Source organism: Buteo buteo, chromosome Z (assembly GCF_964188355.1).
Source record: "Buteo buteo chromosome Z, bButBut1.hap1.1, whole genome shotgun sequence".
NCBI lineage: Eukaryota > Metazoa > Chordata > Aves > Accipitriformes > Accipitridae > Buteo > Buteo buteo.
In genome coordinates, this window is record NC_134204.1 from 41,531,794 (window position 1) to 41,552,847 (window position 21,054).

A 21,054-nucleotide genomic window follows, 5' to 3' on the forward strand; every position below is an offset into this window, starting at 1 on the left:
TCCTGGAATTCCAGGCTGATAGCAGTCTGCAACACTTTGTGTAGGGTAATACTCAAGAGGAAAGATTGACTCAGTTGTTTTACAGAATTTTCATTTTCTGAAACTGTTTGAGATTTTTGTGACTTCGTCCTCTGCAGTGCCTTTTAATTTTAGTTGAAAATATGGCATACAGTAATTAGTACCACTGGAAGGGAATGGGGAAAAATGGTTAGGAAGTGTTAAAAAAAAGGCTGCCCTTCTAGACAGAGCTGTGCAAAACGGAAGATATTTCTTTGTATGGTTTAACTTGCCAAAAGTGCAGCGTTCTCTTCAGTAACCAGCAGTTCATGCATCCATCAAAAAGTTGTCAGCCTTCCTTATGCATAACTAATCATTTACATGTACCACAATTACCTGGCATGTGCCTTGGACAATGGCAGAGAGGAGAGGATCCCAAGAACAACTTTTCAGGGAAGACATGGCAGCAGATCCACTATGCCGTTGCAATGTAGGTTTTTGATGGAACTGGACATACAGCAGTCCCTGCTGCCTTCTTCCTCCCACAATCAGAATTCAAACTGTTTAGCAGACTTTAAACACCCTTAGCTATTTAGAAGTGATCAGTGCAGCCCATAAGGTATAGACTAGTCATGCCTTCCCTAGGTGAACTACATCAAGATAGAGAGGTTTTTTATTTCTTTTTCTTTTTTTTCCTCCAAAATCTCCTTTGTATTAAAGACTCTCAGAGAAATATATCGTGCTACAGAAATACTTTTCATATTCATGATTGTCATGATGTACTATGACCTCCACAGCACTTGAGTTTGCTTTACATGTGTAGTACATATGTGTCTCAGTCTACCTTAATGTTGAATTTGCTGTAACATTTCTTATCAATGATTAGCAGAGAGAACCTCCTTAGGGAAACAGCATTAATTCTTTTATGCCCATTTCTGTTAATGTAATAATAAAGTAATAGTAATAGTAGGAATATGTACATATAGGACCTACTTGAGAACCAGTGTTCTGCATGCAAACATAAAAAACATACTTAATGATAGAAGATGGAAGAAAGGAATGAGGAAGAGAGGGGAAAGAGAGGGACACCAAAAGGGAGGGAGCAAGGGGGAGGCAGGAGGACAGAAAGGTAGAAAGGAACAAAGAATAGAAAGTAGAGGCAAATGTTGAATTATCAAGACTGGAAAAATGCAATTTTGGATTGTTACAGACATCTAAATCCAGAACTGGAAGAAACTCTGCTACTGCAAAGTTAACTGTGAAGTTTTTGTCTGCAGTATTCATATCAAGGTTTTTATTCCAAGCAAGACTGTGCATTTGTTACAAGTTTCTTTGCAAACGTGTAACCTCTGTCACCACTGACATTCTTTACCTGCACATCTCGTGAAGAGCTATTAGCCAGGAGATAGTTTACCAAAATTAGGTGTTCTGAATTTGGATTTGTACCACTAACCCAACCATATATAAAGAGAATACATTAAAACAAGTGTTTCTCTTTGGTACCTCAGTTGTACTGAGAGTGTTAATTTTAACAGTGGTATACTAGAAAGATTTTATGTATGAGGTGTGGTTGCTAGGCTAATGGTGTCCTTTAAGACTCATAACCTTGTACATGAATGTAAAAGAAAGGTGATACTCATGATGAAGAAAGCATTACCAGAGGAGATGGATGACCTTGGAGGTGTGAAGCATTCCCAGGAGTGAGTGGTGACTTCACTGGTTCTACAAAGCCAGATGTTCCATATTTCTATATCTGTCCCACCTCTTGTCCTTCCTCAGGCTTGACCTTCTGATCTAGTTGTGCATAAGACAAAACAGCTGATGAACTGACTTCATCATTAGTCTGATCTCTCCTCTCCCTAAAGAAACAAATAGAAGGAAAATGCAAAAGATTGTCTCAGAGAAATCAGCAGCAGCCAAATTTATCATGCCTGTTTTCCCTAAGTTCATGCCTAGTGTGCCAGACTGTCTGACTTAGTGGCTGCTGAATTCATAGGGAACAAAGTAGACAGAGGCTTGTCATATTACAGTGTGCTGCTAAACAATTAAGTGCAAACAGACAGGAAGATGCTCTTCTAGTAAAGTACATAAATGCAGATGAATCACAGATGTGGAGAGAGAAAATAAAATGCAAGTTAATCTCTTGAAAGGAATAAAAAGCTATCTTCTAAATAATTTTTCCTACTCTACCTACTTAGAATGTGTAAAAAGACTGGCATTTCTTTTATAAATTTGACATAAGTGTGGTGGCCAGGGAAAAAGCATAATCATAACAAAGATTATTCCCCTCACAGAACACCAGATTTTTCAAGTTCTGACATTTTGGACTTCACTCTTAAAGAATGGTCTGTGAATTGCATGCCCAGGGACCATCATTATTATGATGTGCAATGTTCCATTTATTTGATAAAGTGTAAGTTCATTTGTTGAATAAAATCTGAGTACACAAGCTGGATGATAAGGTGAGACCATAGCAGAGGAAAGATCTAAGTCTGTTAGGTTTGCAAGACAGAGCAAATTCCACTTCTCAATTTAATGAGTGGTTTTTATTAAATCATAAGCTTAGCTGTGTTGATACTGCAAGCATCAGACTTTATATTCAGAAATGTATTTGGGCTAAGGTGCTTAATGAGGTCTATGTATAAAAATTATTTAAAATTAAGTAGAGTATATAGGTCTGTATATATAACTGTAGATTACAAGGGCAGGAGAGTGTTTTGTATACAATTCGTGGTGAGTCTCTACTGTCACATTTACCTAGAATTCTTTAAAAAAGTTTATGCTAAGAAGTTCCTAAAATAGGACCATGAAGGCCCACCAAAGCTAAGTGGGCAGGAGGCAGTATTGTAAAGACCAGTCCACACTTTTTTTCAAAAAGCACCATGAACATTTTTTCTACGTGTTCTCATGTCCTGCGTGCAGCTCATGAGAAGCTAAAACAGCCCATTTGATTATACCTTGCCTACCAGTAAAAAAAAAAAAAAAAAAAAGAAATTGAGGGGGAATTTAAGAAAAGAAAGAATTTTTTGCTTAGGACATTTGCATTCCATATCAATTCGTCCAAAGCTACAATAAGATGGAATTCCATAAATGAAAAAAAAAAAAAAAAAAAAAGATAAGTAGAATGAGGCAGTCTTCAAGGATGTTTTTTGATCTTTCATTCTTTTGTGCTTACTTCGCTGATCTCAGAATACAAAGAGCAGGTGAGGACACTGCCTGAGGACTCATTCTGGCAGGGATATTTCCCACTGCAGCCCCAGCTTGGCCCCAGAGACAAGTGGCAGCAAGGAAGGGAATCCCTTAGATAGCAGGCTTCACTTCAGATAGTCGCTGAAAACATGTTGTGTTGGGTTACAGTTCAGAAATCTATTTCCAGCTGTGCAAAGGAGTATTTATTTCTGTCTCAGTAAATAAATTAACCTTATTATTTTCCCTTAAAGACACTAAATTTGGTGTTTGAGTTTTCTGACAAATACAGGCTGCTCCATTCTTTTAGGAGCAGTTAATCATTTCACAGCTTAGACTGGCATGTTGCAGGAGCGCTTTGTTCACAAATCACAATGTGAATTCCTCAGAAGCCAGAATGCCTTTTCCAACAAGCTGTGTGGATCCATCTGTGGAGCTTCACTGGGCAGGCACTGGGAAAGGCCACTTTGGCAAGCCAGAAAGTTCCATGTCCCTGAAAACAACCACACCTTTTTGCAGTGAGATACATTTGACATAAAACTAATGCTTGCAAAATTGTGCTTGGAAAGCGAATAGGCCTAATCTCATATCCATTTAATAGAAAAGGCATTTGCCATGAATCAGGATAGGTCCAGTCTGAGTACCTTAGTAATCAAAAAATGGCACATTAACACCCACAATAAAGACTCTGTACTGCCTGCTGGTTAAGTTTGTTTTCTTATTACTACCATAACCATTTTCTGCTAGATTTGTTTCCTTGAATATTTGAAAGTTCAGTTACTACAATAAGCAAACCGATAGTGCCATTGCCTACTGCTGCATTACAAGAAGGGTTTGCAGAATGAAGAGTATATGGATGGTGGGCACAGGTTTGTGTGCATCCATGAATTCCTGGAACTCATTTCCACATGGAGACAACAGATACAATTTAATAAGTTTCTTGCTAAAAGAGAAACAATAAAAGCCCATCTCTATCTCATGTCATTGAGTAATGGATATTTTTTACTTGCCTCTCCTTTTCTTTGTTATTCCTGTATGGTCGCTGTGACAAACATAATGGCTGCTTGGGCATAGTGTTCTACATTGTGTGTTTTTCTTTCAAACAGATGGATCCCAATTGTCTAGAAAAGCACAGTGCATGAACAAGCTGTGTTGCAAGGTTAACATTCGTACATCAATATTATCTTACTAATGCAGAGCTTTGACTCAGCTTATTGGTTACTTACCCAAAGTACTGGGAAGCTGTTGAGTGATGTAGCAGTTTCTTTTCTATTTGGACTATGAATAAGACTTATTCCTCCTCAGTGGTTTCAATTTTGTCTGACTGAAAAGGCTGGAGCAAACCTGTCCATGTTTCTGGAAGAGTTTATACTGGTAAGAGCTTGTCTTGATCATATACTGGCTGCAGAAAACATAGTGCTTTTCAGCTGGATATGCAGGATCAGTGAATTTGTATGCTAATTAAACACCATCTGCAACAGTTTATTAGCATATGGATAGATATGTTCTGAATTAAATATTAGCTAAATCAGATGGACTTTTAAGAACTTACCAGTATATTGTCACTTCATTTGTTTGGCCCTTCCCAAAGATTATAAAGCTCATTCAGATCCATTTTTTAAAAGAAATTTGGCTTCAAAAACAAATAAATTATTTCAGCTAAGATTTTTTAATGCTGATGGAATCTTTTTCATAGAGGAGGCAGAAGAGGGCTTGGTGACTTCTCAAGCAGTAAAAATCAACTGTAGTTCCTGCAGAAGTTTAGTTGCTGTGAACAGCCTGTAATTTGGCAGTAGAGATCTGGTGCAGGAAAGCATCATGTAACTACTGACCTGCTGGCTGCTGAAACAAATCATCTCTCCCTTGGAAACACTCTGTTAGATTTCCAGCATAAAGTGTACAGATGCTAATTAGTCCTCTGCGTCCAAATGAAGGTGCCAGTCCTCTTCAGCAGTGACTGTACCAACTCTTCTAATTTTTTCATGAAGGTTAAATCTTCTACCCAGTAAATGCAAATCAATAGGATTAGTCTAGTATGTAGGCCCTACCTTTGTAAGTAAGCATTAAGATGATGATTAAAGGGTAGTTTTAAATTCTGCAAACTTCATTTGATTTCTTTTGCTGAAGACATAAAACCATATTTGTTTTTTTCTGCTGCTAAGAAGTCAGATGAAGTTAGCTGGGCTTTGCCATTGACTCCATAGAGAATGAGATCTAATCCTAAAACTGGTGTTTTCATTTCAGTAATTCAGAGAACAAGTTCCACAAGCAAAACAGCTATATACATTAAGAAAAAAAAAAAAAAAAAAAAAAAAGAAAAGACAAAGGCAGCTGTTGTATTACACTGAAGCCCTGAAAAGCTTTTGATCCTACCAGCTGCTTTTCAACTGCTGTCAGATGAGGTAGGGCTTCTGCTAACAGAAAGCACAAGAATGTCAGACCTACCATTGAAGCAAAAGTGTACAATTTAGGCAGTTATTTGGTCCATCGTGAACCTCTGCTGTGCCATCTTCAGCAGAAGTCTGTAAAGACCAATATTCCTTTTGTTGCTTACATTCAGTAAGTAGACATTTTCTGTTTTATTTAGTTCATACTGCCACACAATTATCACAGATGGAGTCACCTAGTAGATGCTAATGCAACTTGCTACAAATCTCTTCTCTTCCTGCATATTCTGTGATTAAAATTGCAGCTACAGATATTAAATTTAGAATGTTTCTTTTAAACTTGTGAAAATATCCATTACCCCATTTATACTATTAACAAGTAATTCTGGGAAATGCACACTGAATCATTATACAGCTCTAAAATTGTCCCAGTAATGAAAGTGAAGGCAAAAACAGTCCCGTGTGATACAGCAACTTCCACATTAGATAATATAGACCAATTTTTGCAATCCAGAGAATCAGAAGGGTTCAATGCCATTTATAAACTCCACAATACTGTTCAGAACCCTTTCTTAGTCCCTGGCTCTTTTGTGTCTTGGGAGTTGTAATTTCTTTTGCCTTTCTTAGAAAATATAATTACTCTTTCTGTGGATTCAGATGGGGCATCGAGACCTATTAATTACTGCTATAATGTCTTAGTCATAGACAAGGAGCTCACTGTATGAGATGCAGGTTCTGTGTAGATACACCAGTAACTGCAAATTTACAGTCTTATAGGAATACCTTACACTAAGTGAGTTGCCTTTTCCAAGTGTTACCTACTCAGTCTCACCACAAACCAGCTAGGACACTAATGGTTTGTGGCTGGTTTTGCTGTTTGGTTTCTGTCTGTTATCATGATGTTGTTAACCTAAATACAGAATAGGCATATGCCTGCATTGTCTATAGCAAAGCAAGCTGGGATCCATGTACTGTCAGACTATTTGAAAATATGTTGCAAAACCAAACTAGAAATTGAAGTTTAAGATGGAGCAAGAGTCTCCGACTTCAATGCTGTTGCCACCCAACCAAGTCACCATACTTCCTTTTAAGGTCAGCATTTTCAGTTCAGATTAGAAGACATACATGTGCATGTAAGTCCTGTAGACAACATTGTTTAGGGCAATGACTTGCAAGGCATAATTTTTCAGTATATACAGCAGTGGGAATGACCAAACTGAATTGTTCTTCTCTTAAAGTAACAGAATATTAGGTCTATCCATCTCAGTGATGACGTTTTTACATCACTTGTGGCTTTGCTATTAAACTTTGCCTTGAAAAAAATTCAGGTTTACATTGCTTAGTATCCATGAGCAAGAGATGGGTTACAGGTTAAATTATCTCATTAGAAGCCCAGAATAACATTAGCTTGCTTGGCTGTTTTTTACAGAAATTGTCCTACCCAGGACTGTTAGTTTAGCAGGAGAGCAGGGACATTGCAGATCCAACATTAGGTGCCAAAAGGAGCCTATTTATTCAAGAGTAAAACTGTCTAAGACTGTGATTTGCTGACAGTTCTTAGTTTCCCAGAATGAGCTAACAGGGCTTGTGTGGGGACACCCACTCATATAAAGACCAGAAATAACTGAGACTCTAAATATAAAACAAAGCTCAAATGTTATGCACACAGGTCTTACTCAGAAGGTCAGACACACACATAGAAGTTGACTCTAACCCATCTAGTCCATGGTATGGGTGCCTGCTCATCTGTCAGTTAGAAGAAGGGAGCTTTCTGGAAGAACTACCCATTTGATGGGGTTACATGGCAGCTAAAATCTCCTTTAAAAGCATTTTATTCAGGCTTCTCCTCAGTATGTGCTGGAACCCATACAAGATTCTTATATCATCAGTGGATCAATGTCTGTGGATAATAGCTGCTTTGGGACCAGTGGGGTTAATAAACTCCTGTATATTAGGTTTCAATTGGTCTTAACTCCTATTACTTGGGATTCAGATGTCAGAGCCTTCCACATGATAAAAAATTCATTATTTCATTCACTGTACTACTCATGTCCCTCTCTACCTATTTAAGTCACCTTATGTTTTCAGAAGAAAATCTATACAGGTCTTGCCAATACTTCCAAGAACCCCCTCTACAGTAGAAGAGGTGGAGGAAGTGAACTACATCATGTTTACTCCACATTTCTTTCCTGAATCAGAGTGATGGAAGAGCTCGGATTACAGCAATGTTTGAATGAAAATGCCTATCTCATCATCCAAAAGAATTTCTCTCTTTGTGGCTGTTCTTAACCAGTTTCAAGTCTACATAGAAACACATTTATGTTTATCATCACAGTCTGTTGATGTGCACAGCTCAGTGATTTGAAGGACATCATCTGAATTCTATTCCCTTGCTTATATGCTTTGTGACTTACAATTTATATTTACTCATGTTTCTTCAACTTTAAAATCAGGACTGGTATTTCACTGCGTGAATAGAGTCATAAATGGCTTAATGCAGCAACAGCATGAAACCTGTTGTATGAGGGAAAAGGATTGTTTTCAATGTTATTACTGCCAAAACTTATTTTTGGTCATTTATTCCATGGGAAAATATGCATATTCCATTCCAAAATGGAATTGACAGTGCTGTAAGGCTTAAAAAGTATGTGCACATTATAAAATATAAAGTTTTTTACATGGGACAGAGCTCTGTGGGACAGAGCATGGGACATAGCCTTTTCTCTTCAGTCATTAAGGGGCTGACACAGCTGCCTCAGTCTGGAACAAAAGCTACCAATTACAGCAGAAGCCAAACATTTACAGTAATTTCTGTCAAATGATTTTCTGTGCACCTAGATGGCTCCTCAGTTGCAGAATTCCTGCCTTTCTTATAAGCACTGATTTTTTTTTGTTTGTTCCCTGATTCTTACCAGACAATAAGTCTATGGCAAATTATTGAATCAAAGAAAAATGTGAAGTGTTGTGGTGCTGCCACAGTAAAAAAGGAGATGTAAAATTTAAAAACTTTACAACCAACATTCAAACTTCTCCCTTCATATCTGCTCCCTCTTATTTCCTCATTTGGAATTCTCTTTCTTACTCCTCAGAATAGCAGACCACCTAATTTAGGTTTTCCCTAAACATAATTCTGTGTAATATTTCTATTCCTGAATTTCCTCTTATTTGGCTATCCCCTTTCTTCTGCAGTATTATCCATTGACTCACCTGCTCACTTTGATCTTTGTTATGCCTGCACATCAAGCAGCTTTTCCGCTGAGTTAAACGGGATTATTCGTTGCAAGAAAAAAGGAAATTCTTTCCCTCTTATCAGAACCATTTTGAGGCTTTGCATAACTGACCTCCTTTAATGTTTTGTTTTATGAAACTCTCATTTTTCTTTTCAGGGTAATTTTCCTCTGAAATATTCAGGTAGGCCTAGCTAAATTATAAATGTCAACATGTACTCTGGAAGGAATTGCCTATTTTGCTGGACCAACGTGTGCTCTCAAATAGGAGAGCTTGAGGTTGTATTCGCAATTGCATCTGCTTTCTTGTAGAAAAGGGAGATGTTTTTTCTGACTTATGTAACTGAGATGCATACAAACAATTAGTGTGTCTGTCTGAGGTGAGATTTAAAGACATTAAAATATTTTCTGGAGATAGCAGGAAAAAAAAAATTTGAATAAATTTTAAATCATCGTATATTTTCTCCTGACGTCATAGCAAAATGATGGTCAGAAACAGCTCCATCTCTAAAAGCAAGAATAATTGGCAACATTCTTAAGATGCCTCCTGACTTCATAGTGAAATGATTGTGAGAAACAACTCCATCTCTAAAAGCATGAATAATTTGCAGCATTCTTAAGATGCTATGAATACAGTATGCAAAGGGAGCACTCCTGGCTGCTTTCTCTGCTCTCATCACTGGTACCTTGTTTTTATCCTCTGTCTTCAGCTATCTATGGTCTAGTCAGCAGGCACTGTCAATCTGAGGTGCAGAGAATTATTTTTCTTCTTCACCTCTCATCTCCTTCATGACAGAGGGTAAAACGCCTTTCTGTGCAGGTGTGCACTGCATTCTCCCTGCTGATTTGGTGGTGTTTCCTCCCTCTCCAAACAAATACAAGCTAAAAATCTGAATATATTTCAGCTCACTCTTCATAGACTGAAGTGGTTGAGGTTACTGTAAAAAAAGAAATGTTCACATGTAATAGTATAATTTAGAAATATTAAGTACAGCCTGGTGCTGCATAGCTATTCAAATTCAATCCTGGGCCCTTATACTGGCCTTAAACAGAAGAAGCTCTTCCATCTCTGTGGAGTTTTCAGAATAAGTCCTAGAAAAAAAGTTGTGTGGTGGGAGAGAAGGACTCACTTTTTGGTTAGAAAAAGCATTAAAAGAGGAACTGAATATGCTGGTAGTTGGGAAGAATTGTTATGTCCCCTGACTAATTTCAGTGTTTTAAACTATTGCAGAACAGGTTTTTTACATTAATACCCATCCTATGACCTGGCAAATTTCCAGTTAATGATGACTGTGGCTGCTGGTCCTACCTATTGCTCTTGCTTCTCATTCTAGCGGTAGAAACAACTTCATCTGTGTAGGGTACAAGGCTGTTCACAGCTACAGTAGTAGCTCATACTGGTGAAGATTTATCATTTATATATCCAGCTATGCCTGGATATGGTAAACTGTGACACAGCTGTGCTGGCTTAGAGAGGACTTTATAAAGCAAAACAAACAAATTTTTATGTCAAGGAACTTCCTGCAGGTCTACGTGACTTCCTCATCAGGGGACTAGAACTGCTTCTGTCTATCTTCTGCACAAGTCCTGCCCTCTCCACACACAATAGTTCTGCTTCACCCAGATTAGTAAGGGGCAGAAATAGGAACAGTTATTGAGGAACTGGGCAAGGGAACAAGTTGTAAGAATACCGAAATTTTATGATTAGAACCCATTACAACTCCTTACAACCTGTCCTTGTCCTCCTAAGTATCTCAGTGCTCCTGCCACTTCAGGGGTTGTCTTACCTATGACTTCATTCGCTTTCTGTTTGACCACACCCTTTCTCCTCAGCATCTATTTGACATATCCTCTTCTTAGCTGGTCCTCTGATTTGGCAGCTGCCATTAAGGAGACCGCATGTACACACCTGCATATGGACAGCTGTGATTTGTATTTCTAAGGTAACTCAGCATTTACATGCATAGAGAACTTGGGAAATCCTAAGTGGCCGTGTAACATCTGTGTCTCTCAGTGTATGAATAATTTCTGAAAGTCTGTTTGGTATTCACTGCTCTCAGGTAAGAGAGTATAACCTGACTTTGCCTATAGAAGTGCAATGCAGTATCAGTGTGAAGGCAGCAAAACAACAGAATGCATTATATTTGGTTAAACAGACCCTGCTGAGCCAGAAACTATGTAGAGGAAAGAGAAAGGGAAACAAAAAGTAATCTGTCAAACAAGAATGGAGCTGGCGCTAAACAGAAAGCAGAGCTGTTTTAAAATGAGTGCTTTTGATAGGGTCTAAGGTCAGTTAATCTCTTTCCTCTGCTCCCCACCACCTTGCTTTCTAGCCTGCTGCTTTTTCTTTTCTCTATCTCTTTGGGTTTTTATTTGCTTTCTACTTGCCCTGCCTGAAAACTAGGTTTCTACCCTGCTGGACTATAATTATTGCTGGCAAGTGTAACAGTGTGCTGCAATCATTGTGCTTGCAGAGAAGGTCTGTTTTGGCTCAGTGATTTCTAGCACATTTTCCTAGGAAGCATTAGGACACAGCTAGTTTTTTTTTTCCTGGAAGTTAATCCTGTTCACATTAGGATATTTCAGTAAAATCTGCCATGGTGTAGAGGGAAGACCTTTCCAGTCTGGGGGCGCCAGGGCAGGGGTGTCTTTTCCTGCTTTTAAGGGCAAACCTCCTGCATTTCACTCAGGCACGTTTTGTGGAGACAAATGAGAGGTAGTTTTGTGACACAAGGGTTTGACTGGTGGGTCCCAATCACCTCCTCCTGACAGGAGCCCAACAGAGCTGGTGGTCCTTGCCCAGCTGCCCCCAGAATTGGAAGTAGTTGCTATCTACTGTGTTTCGCAAGTAGATCACTATGGACATATCAAAAGAAATCCAGACATTAGAGTTACATTTAGCAAGAAACTGGATGCCTGTTAACACCAGTTTTGCAGTTTGTGCAGTTGATGCAACCTTTATTGGTGACTCAGAGGCATTTTGGCTTGTCTGTTTTCAGGTGTGTTTTCATCTGAAGATTTAGCTCGCACTCCAGTGCAGTGCAATGCAGTTGGTTTTGTAAAGAAGAGAAGAAAAGTATATTTTAAAAAAGCTTGCTGTTAGAAGTCACAGTTTTTCACTGAGATGCCTCAGGCAATTATGTGAAAAAGTCATTTCAAGCCAATAAATAGTGTGAACACTGAGGAAAGAAAGGAGGAAATTGAAAAAAGACCAACCTAAAAATACCCAAGGTGGTGGCAGAGGAACAGAAAAAACTGTTCTTTTAAAATAATTGAGTTTAACATCAACAATTGAAACTGCCAGCTACAAAGAAGTAATAATGTGGCCCAAATCCCTGGGAGAAAAAAAAGAGTACTTGATTTTTGGATTTTTTTCTTCTTCCAACGTAAATCGGTTTTTGTCTCAAAAGAAATAGCTGAGTAGGGCAAATGGTAGTTTTTCTCTCTAATAGAGTTTCATTATGCTCAGAAAAATAGTAAACCATTCTATAGATACAGTTTGAATCAGATCAGCATAAAGAAAATTTCTCAGTTTAAACTAATCTTCCCTTTCTCACAGCAACACAAAAGAATGGCTAGTGGTAGTCTGGCTAACACTGCAACTCTTACCCCTTGTTTTCTTTTGACAGGGTAAGCAAGTCTTAAGCATGTATTACTTTTTAACCCCAACTTCTTGGGGTTTATTTTTTTATAATTACATATCCTGGATGTCATCTGCACACCTTACTAGGTTGGTTTTTTCCTTTTATTTTTTCACTGAAGTTGTACAGAGGCTAGGACTCAACAATATGGTTAAACATGACTACAGTAGGTCTTTTAAAAGGTGAATGGCTCTTACGCACTGTCTCTTCATTTAAAGAAGAAAGACTCTTTTTTTCTTAGTAATGAGTTATTAACTGTGTTTCTAAGTCTTTAATTTACTGTTATTTTTGTATCTCAGTGGCAGATATTCATCCAGCAAGAGGTAGCTGGGAATAGAGTTTACTGACCCAGATATTTTCCTTTAGCACAGCAGTTCTATATACATCAATGCACTAGCATCTGTAGCCTATTTTAAAAGGGCTCTAGTCAATGTCCTATTTTAACAGCACTGATGCATTGTTTCTCAGTTCTCTGCAGTGATTTACCCACCAGAGTACCTGTAAATGGCAACTAGCAAGAGGTCAGATACATTAATGATTCTTGAAACTATATAAGTATATTGCAAACATAAAATTCTCACCTGTTAATTGGGGAAAACAAATCACCAAAAGAACAGGTCTCCAGCAGGACAGACAGATAGGGTTTTTGAGACCTAGAGATATTGAACATTTCGAAGTGTAAAGTCTGCATAAATACTTTAGAATGTGTCCCTATTTCCTCATGCCTCTGAGTAAAAAAATTAAAGGATGCTGGAAAAAGTACAAAGACTGTATAAGTAAAGAAGTAAATCCCTGGTTTAGGAACAATTGCTGTCTCCTCATAACTGTACTCATAAAATGCAGAAACAAAATTCATGCTTTCTTTCTGGAAAGATCAAGGGAGTTTTTAGCACAAGGCACTAGGATCTCATCCAACACCAAATTGTATGTTTTTCTGCCTCTCTCAGTGTTTTACAAAGCTTGTTTATTTTCTCTTTTTATCCACATTTAAATGTGACAGAAAAACACAAAGGGGCAGCATTTGGGGATGCACTTCCAGCAGAAGTTGTGAAAAAAGGCAGGGTGAATGTGCAACCCTCTTCATTAAAAAATCATTTAAGCACGTCAGCAGCCTAACATAAAGCTGTATTGGATAAGCAATACAGGTCTGCTCAAGGTGCTCAGGTTCCTCACAGACTGCTAGTCTGGGACTCAGAACATAGCAGCAGTATTCCTCCACTCCCGCTGCCATGTCCCTGGATCATAAATGGTTACTGAAGGAGCACAAAAGCTGCAGCTATGTGGTTTAATAATGATCTGTCTTTGCCAGGTAAAGTAGAAGTGATGATGATACAAATGGTTCAGCAGCCAACATGCTGCAGCTTTAAGCCTCATCTTCCAAAATTCATTCTGCAGAGCCATGTGTGCTGAAATATTTTTCTTTAGCCATTTAAAATAAAATGTCATTATACTCAAATACCTCTGACACCCCATTGTGAAAGCAACCAACACATCTGGCAAAGATACAAGGTGAACAAGTTATACCTGAAGAATCCTACAGATCAGGACTAAGATTTTAGCAACAGAGATAAAGATTTTATCAACAGTGTGACAAAGCTGGCTTCTCACCTAATTACACTACAGTCCTAGTATAAAACCTCCTCTTTGTGAATGAACAAAAACATTGGTCAAGGTTTAGGGCAATAGTGGAAGAAGAAACAATCTTCCCAAAACTCTGGGAAACCATGACAGGGCAAAGACCTGCCTATGAGGTCAAGATTGATAAAAGCTGTTTCACCAGGTTGGGAGGCAACAGTTCAAAATTTCTCTAAAAAACCTGCATGAATAAGAGTAGTAAGGTGCTGCAAGTTATCCAAAATCATCTTCAGGACCTGTGACAGGAGAGTGTCACAGGAGAAGACTCAGACATCACTCAGACAGATCTGATCTAGTAGTTAGTTTATTGAGTTCTAAGCAGTAAATTTAGGTATGTAAAATATTTAGTAAGGACAGATGGATTGGCGGTCAATACTATTTACTACACTTAAAGTTAGTAAGGGATACAAAGATTATCGCATAAGCTTACTACACATATCTTAAACGTTACATGCATGCCAGAAATGTCACTTACCAACCCATCAATGCCTGGTGTCAGGTAAGGGATGTCTCAGTCTCGAGGGGTAATCTTGAGAGGCGTCCCTGCTCAAGGGGAGATCATTGCCACGCAGCCAGCTGCTGTGGAGGGAGAGCTCAACGGACTCTGATGGCTGCAGATATTTATAGTGTAAAGTCGTATTTTCTGCTGTGTTAGTGCAGTTTCAGCAGCTTATCAGCCCAGTCTCCAGCCAAACCCGTTTTTTGGGTTTGGTGCTGTGTTCTCAGTGATAGCCTCACACAATAGGATTAACTCCAGTTAGGCCTACTTGCTGAGCATCTGCCTGGACCAAAGCTCAGTTAGCTCAAACAGGAGGAGTGCATCTGTCACGGAGAGAAAGCAGCTATGGATAGTTACAGTTAACCTAAACCATAAGGAGAGGCTGAACATATCTGTTTACCATCCTAGAAGATGTGCATTCAGAACAGGCACAAGTCCACAGTATCAGCTGAGTCTTTGAGCTACTAAACTTGCAGTTTGAAATGAAGTATTATGATATTTTGCCTTGGTTTGGTCTCAAATTCTAGTTCAGTCTCAGGCATGACCCCCAAAATGATAATAATTGTGGTATGAGTCTGAGCACTCTTTCCATTTCCATCTTCTTTCCCAAATATTTATCTTCTTTTTCTTTAGTTTACTACTTGAATTACACCAGACCTCTTAAAAATAATAATAAAGTAACAGTTACTGTGGAAATACAGCTTTTTTTATTCTAATGTAACTCAATTACATAGTTGTATTTTATTTTGAATACAGCAGCAATTTGTTCTGCTGAAGTGGGTTTATTTTTCTGAGGCATGCAGGGAAGAGGGATGAAAGAGAGGTTGGAAATTTAGGGTTATCTGTGGCCCAACACATGCAAAGTGCTTCCCTTAGTTTTCTTATGGTGACAAGCTGTTCAGTGCTTGCAATTTATATGATGCCTTTTAATTAAGTTGGGAGTTCACTGAGCATGTGTTTAGTTTGAGATGTACTTTGTTCTTCTGCTGAACTGTTGTTCAGTATTTTCAGTCCCCAATGTGCAGTCTGCTTCACCTTTGGCATTAAAGAAGAAGGGCATTTTGCTGGGTGGTGGTGTCACCAAGCCCAGTGATGCAAAGAAGACATCTGCTTACCAGGCTGTCACACTTCCCTTCAGTGCTATGGAGATGCCTGTTGCTGCAGAAGGAAATTTTTCTGAGAAGGAAATTGCAAAGTGTTGTGAGGATGTTATGATCAGACTGTTATGTGGCAATACTGTATTCACCCACTTATTGTCAGCACCTGCAGAGCTACCCATGAGAAGGGAGATGTCCCTCTTTCCGACTGGTTAAGGGAGGAAGGCTTTCTCTTCCTTCTGCCTTCTCATCTGCCTGCTTGTCTGCTAACCTCTGTGGCACAGTTTGTCATCTGTGGCATGGGAAGCACATCATGAGCATGTACAGTAGAGGGGCTGATCTCATCAGCTCACATTTTTATTGTGTTTTGAGATGAGATGTACATAGAAATATGTATTTCTACCCACATTACCTGTGTGCTACAGGTCAGAGGAGCAGATTGCCTGCACTGCAGGGAAAGCTTCCTTGCCAGTCATTGAAGAGATAAGAAAAACATTAGGAAAAACATCTTTACCGAGAGGGTGTTCAAACCCTGGAGCAGGCTTCCTAGAGAGGTCATTGATGCCCCATGCTTCTCAGTGTTTAAGAGGCATTTGACAATGCTCTTAATAATATGCTTTAACTTTTGGTCAGCCCTGAAGTGGTCAGACAGTTGGAATAGGTGATCATTGTAGGTCCCTTACAACTGGAAGTATTCTATTCTATTCTATTCTAAAACATGTGGTATGGGGATAGACATCAATTGGTTTGCCAGAAACATCTGTAGATGCCAGGGGGAGAGAAAACAGATAGTTAAAATACCTTTTGCAGCATTTATGCTTTGTCTGAGGAACACTTTGAAGGGTCAAACTAAGTCTAATTTGAAAACAGTCTACTTTAACTGGGGAGGACCCCTAACATAAATACTTTCTCACATTAGTTGTTTTAAGCATTATCTGAATCAATTGACTAATTGAGCTAAGCCAGTTTCCTATTACTTCATCCAGTCTGCCTGTTCAGTCTCTAGCATGCTGTACTACTGTTAGTGATACCAAACTCTCTTACCTCCTTTTAAACCCCATAGATCTCTAGGGTCAAGTGAAAGTAAAATAGGTGCTACAGGAGGGCTACACTGGATTTCTTGGGATACATTCTGCAGGGCTATTTCAGCTGGCAAACTGAAGCTTGTCATCAAAGTGTTGTCTTAGTCTTGACTACTTTATGGATCTCCCTTCCCCATCACAGTACACTGTTCTTTGTGCCCTGATGTTTGCTGATCTCTATCCCAGATGGTGTTGCAGTTTAGTGGTGCTGTATGAGCACGAATCTAGGAATGTGGGGACAACATATGCTGCTGAATATGAATGTAAAATATGTTTACACTATTCCTAATTAAAGATACCGCTTAATTAAAAAAAAAAATAAGGTAGGCTGTACTGGCACAAGGAAAAAGAAAAACAGATAACAGGTATTCATATCAAAATGATGACATAGGTTTCATTAGTAAAGGAAAGGCACTAATAAAAAGCTGCGGTCTCAGTTGCTTCACAAGAAGCAGAGGCCGAAGAGCAGCTATTTCCATGGCAACAAAAGGAGCGAGGGGATTTACACTCCTATATGTTTCAGTGCAGTCTTAACCAAAAGTGAAACTGGCTTGAAAGAACAGCCCCACTATATTAATTCTTATTCTTTATGAATTCTGTATCTCACCTCACTGCCTCAAAGCTTCTACCTTATAGTGACAGGTCACTGACAACACATAGCTAAAGATGTTTCTGGACCTGTTAGAAGCCTAATTCTTAGATTATTCATCTAACTTTCTGCTATATAAAATCATGAGTTTGAATAGGTTGCTAATTTCGGTTGAAAATATTTATTCAGTGCCATATGCCATAAATTAGGTTCACAGCGTATAACACACCTAATTCCTCCTAGTAATGTATTGGGAACACTAATTCTAATGTTACTCTAACACAAGAACATTCCTTCATCTCTAATCTCACCCTGTAAGTATCACTGAAGACTTTTCTTCCATATGCTTATTAAAACAATTTCTATCTTTAGCAAATTTTATCTCACAAAAAATACTGTGTGTTAATCCTATCTAATAAGCTTAAAATAAAATGTATAAAGTAAGATCATCTTGCAGCCATCAGGATGTTTTGAGATCCAAATTATGCTGCCCTAATGTAGTTTCTCTTTAGAAAATTTATCCTGCTTTAAATAATGGTATTGTCTTTATTGTCTTTTAACATTTCAGATCACAGTATTTCGCATGGGATCAGAAGGACACCAAGATATTGATTTAGCTATCCTGACAGCATTACTAAAAGGTAATGGAGTTTCACTCCACAGTGAGTCTGTATCAATCCAAATGGTTTAACTCTGTGTCTCTGCTGTGCTGAAACCTGCATTTATTGACAATATCTACCATATCAAGATGGTAAATTTATACCATGAAATTGAAGTATACTTTTTGCTCTAACTGCTTTATACAAATCCAGCTCTTTCTTTAATGTTTAAATAGCTACTGGTTTTCCTTTCTGAATTTTTATTCTCCGCCCACAATCACTAATGCATCACAAGAAACATCAGTGGTCAGCCCCCCCACTGGTTACTTGAGAAGATTAGTACTAGCAAGAAGACAGCCAAATATCTTCTCAGACTTAGATTGCCTTTGCGGCTAGTAGAACATCCAGAAGGAGGTTATCTCCCTTTAGATAAAACTGGCACTATTGTCAAAGTAAAATGTTATCTGTAGTCATTCTAGGAAAGTCTGGTAACTGTGTGGGATTCCTTCCAGCCTCTACTGACAGAGCTAAGAACTCAGCTATTGGGGTGGTAGGGGTTTTAATCTTAAATTTCACAGGTCACTAAATCTTTCTAAGCCATTACATGTTACACTTACGCTCTTAAAAGATTGTCTTACAATAAATCTGCTGTTGCTACTGTTCATTATAATCCCTGATCTTGCAGACATACCATTTATCTTGGCTCCCTTCAAAATATGATATTATTAGGTAATTTAATATCTGCTTGCAAATACAGAAACAGGTGAGACTTTAAAGGCTCTGAAGCACTTGTACTTACCCAGTGAAGGATTACTCACCTAAGCAAGGGCTGGGAGGTTCTAGCACTCCATTTATATGGTATTTCCTCAAATGGAATTTTCACAAATTGCATATATGAATCACCATGGTGATCTTGTTGCTGTCTGGATTGTTTTGTGCTATTTAGTACAGGTCATACTGATTTTAAAAACAGAGAATAAAACATACAAAACTATTTTAAATAGCAATCAGAGAAACATTAGGGAATGGACTTCCAAAGGTGACTGGGGAAAGTTATGCTTCATGAAGGCTCTTCAGCAGTTGTCATCATGCTATTGTCACCCCTACATCTGAATAAGAGGGTACCTAATGCCATGTGGCATGAATTTGAGTCATAACAAAAAAAATAATAGATTTACTGAGTATTCAAAAGGTAATGGAAATTATTCTTGCTTGTTCCAGGGCTCAGTTTTCTTCTCAGTTTCTTCCTGTGCAGGCTCAAAAAGCTGGATGAAGAAGAAAGAGAGAGGCCTGAGAAACTTTCACCTAACCAAAAGTGCAAAATAGTATTTTACCTTTTACACAATTATTAATCCCATTTCAAAAATGTTACTTCAAACATTTAAAACAAAAGTCTGAACAGGAGTAATAAACAAGCACTAGCCAGTTCAAAAATATGATTGCAAGCTGATAGCTACCAGCCATGGAATAAGCTGGAATTATTTTGCTCCAGTAGCTTTTTTTTCTTTAGGCTTCTGTAGTATTGCTTTCTCCACTTCTTTTGCTCAGTTCGATCAAGATACCAGTCATTTGTCCTGCAGGTAACATGACTATTTTACTGCTACCCTGAGGTAACAACTTTAGCCATCTGCATAATTATGTCAAGGCATTTTGGACATCTTCACAGAGAAGCAATATAAATCAAGGTGAAGAAAGGGAAAGAAAATTAATTCAGAGCAAGGAACAAGAATTGCATCCATCACCAAATTCCTCTTTTCTATCCTTAGGATATATTTTAATTGCAGATTTCATTTTTATCTTAAATATAACTGGGTCCTTCATTATCCTCAGTGTAAAGTGTATTCTCTTCACATTTGTTCTTAAGACAATCACTGAAAATACTGCTCTTGGTTTCTGTTAGTAAGATACATATTGCCTTAAAGTTGTGATTCCACTTTTTCTAGGTATATTTTTGCAAGGTCTGAATCCTAACATAGATCCCTGGAGTCTTTTACCACCTTGAAAGCTACCTCTTGGAAGCTGAAGAAAATAAATCATAGGCCTTGGAGGGATTGTTTTCTGTTTGAAAAGTTCTTTTGCAGTATTTATATGAGCAACTGTACAATGTTTGCAGTCTGGGTATATAAGTAGTCTTCCCTGATCTGGAATATCCATTTTGCAAGTGCCTAATTGGTCCTGTCATCTCCTTCGTAAAATAAAATTACCTTCCCTCTTCGTAATAGTGGTGCAAGACATTGTAGTGAACTTCTCTTAGCTCAGAAGATGCCTGGATCTATGTAAGTGATTCTGACGTGTCGTTTCATGCTTGCCTGACAATCTTGATTTGGTAATCTGCTGATGGCAGCAGCACTTGTGTCTTGCTGAAGAGCCAGAGGAACTAAAACTTAACACCTCATCCTCCCTGCTCCTCAGCAGTTTCTGATTATGAAGGTGCACAATGAAGATTAGATTTATCAGATGCCTCTTGTTCATCTGAGCTCTCTGATCACAGGGAATGAAAGTCCACATAACTTTTTAATCAATGTGTGCAAAGCTGAGATCTCTTGTCTCAGGCAAGTCAGTTGTCCTTATTCATACCATGTCTTTGTACAAAAGTTCTGGCCCACCCTGAAAGAAATACTGCCTTTCTGTAAATATACCCCATCAGACTGATGGATACTTGGGTTTTTCATCAAATCAAGAAACCTAAGCTAGCAATACTGAACCACTCGCCTATTGATTTACTAGTAAGCAGATTTGAAGACTGTCTGAATTACCTTGAAATTCTTAAGTTTAGATTGAGGAATTAATCTCTTTCACCTCTTCAGCACTGTGTGAAAAGGGAGCAGAGAAAAGTATGAAACTGGTGAGTGATTATTGGTTACTTTCTCTCACTCTTACTGACAAGGATTTTGTAGTTCTTGCTCTCCAGTATTCAAGACACATACCAGCTAATTACCAATCCCACCCTGGAGTGAGTGATTTGTTCAGCGAGTAGGAGGAGGGCAAGGACTGGGAAACACGTATAATTTCCTGCTTGCTGTGTAAAATCTGCAATGAGCTAGTCTCTTTTTAAACATACATCAGGCACACTGCCAATGCAGGAACTCTCCTGGACGGGATATTCCACAAGCCC

The 21,054-nt window shown here is 38.4% G+C and overlaps 1 protein-coding gene across 1 annotated transcript in view; it reads left to right on the plus strand.

Annotated features, from left to right (window-relative positions):
- The window catches only part of TRPM3 (transient receptor potential cation channel subfamily M member 3), a 276,643-nt gene that overhangs the window by 193,503 nt on the left and 62,086 nt on the right, over positions 1–21,054 (plus strand). The window contains exon 9 of the mRNA XM_075021635.1: positions 17,909–17,981. Within this exon, the coding sequence (XP_074877736.1) occupies positions 17,909–17,981 (73 nt within the window). The remainder of the gene's footprint in view (positions 1–17,908; positions 17,982–21,054) is intronic.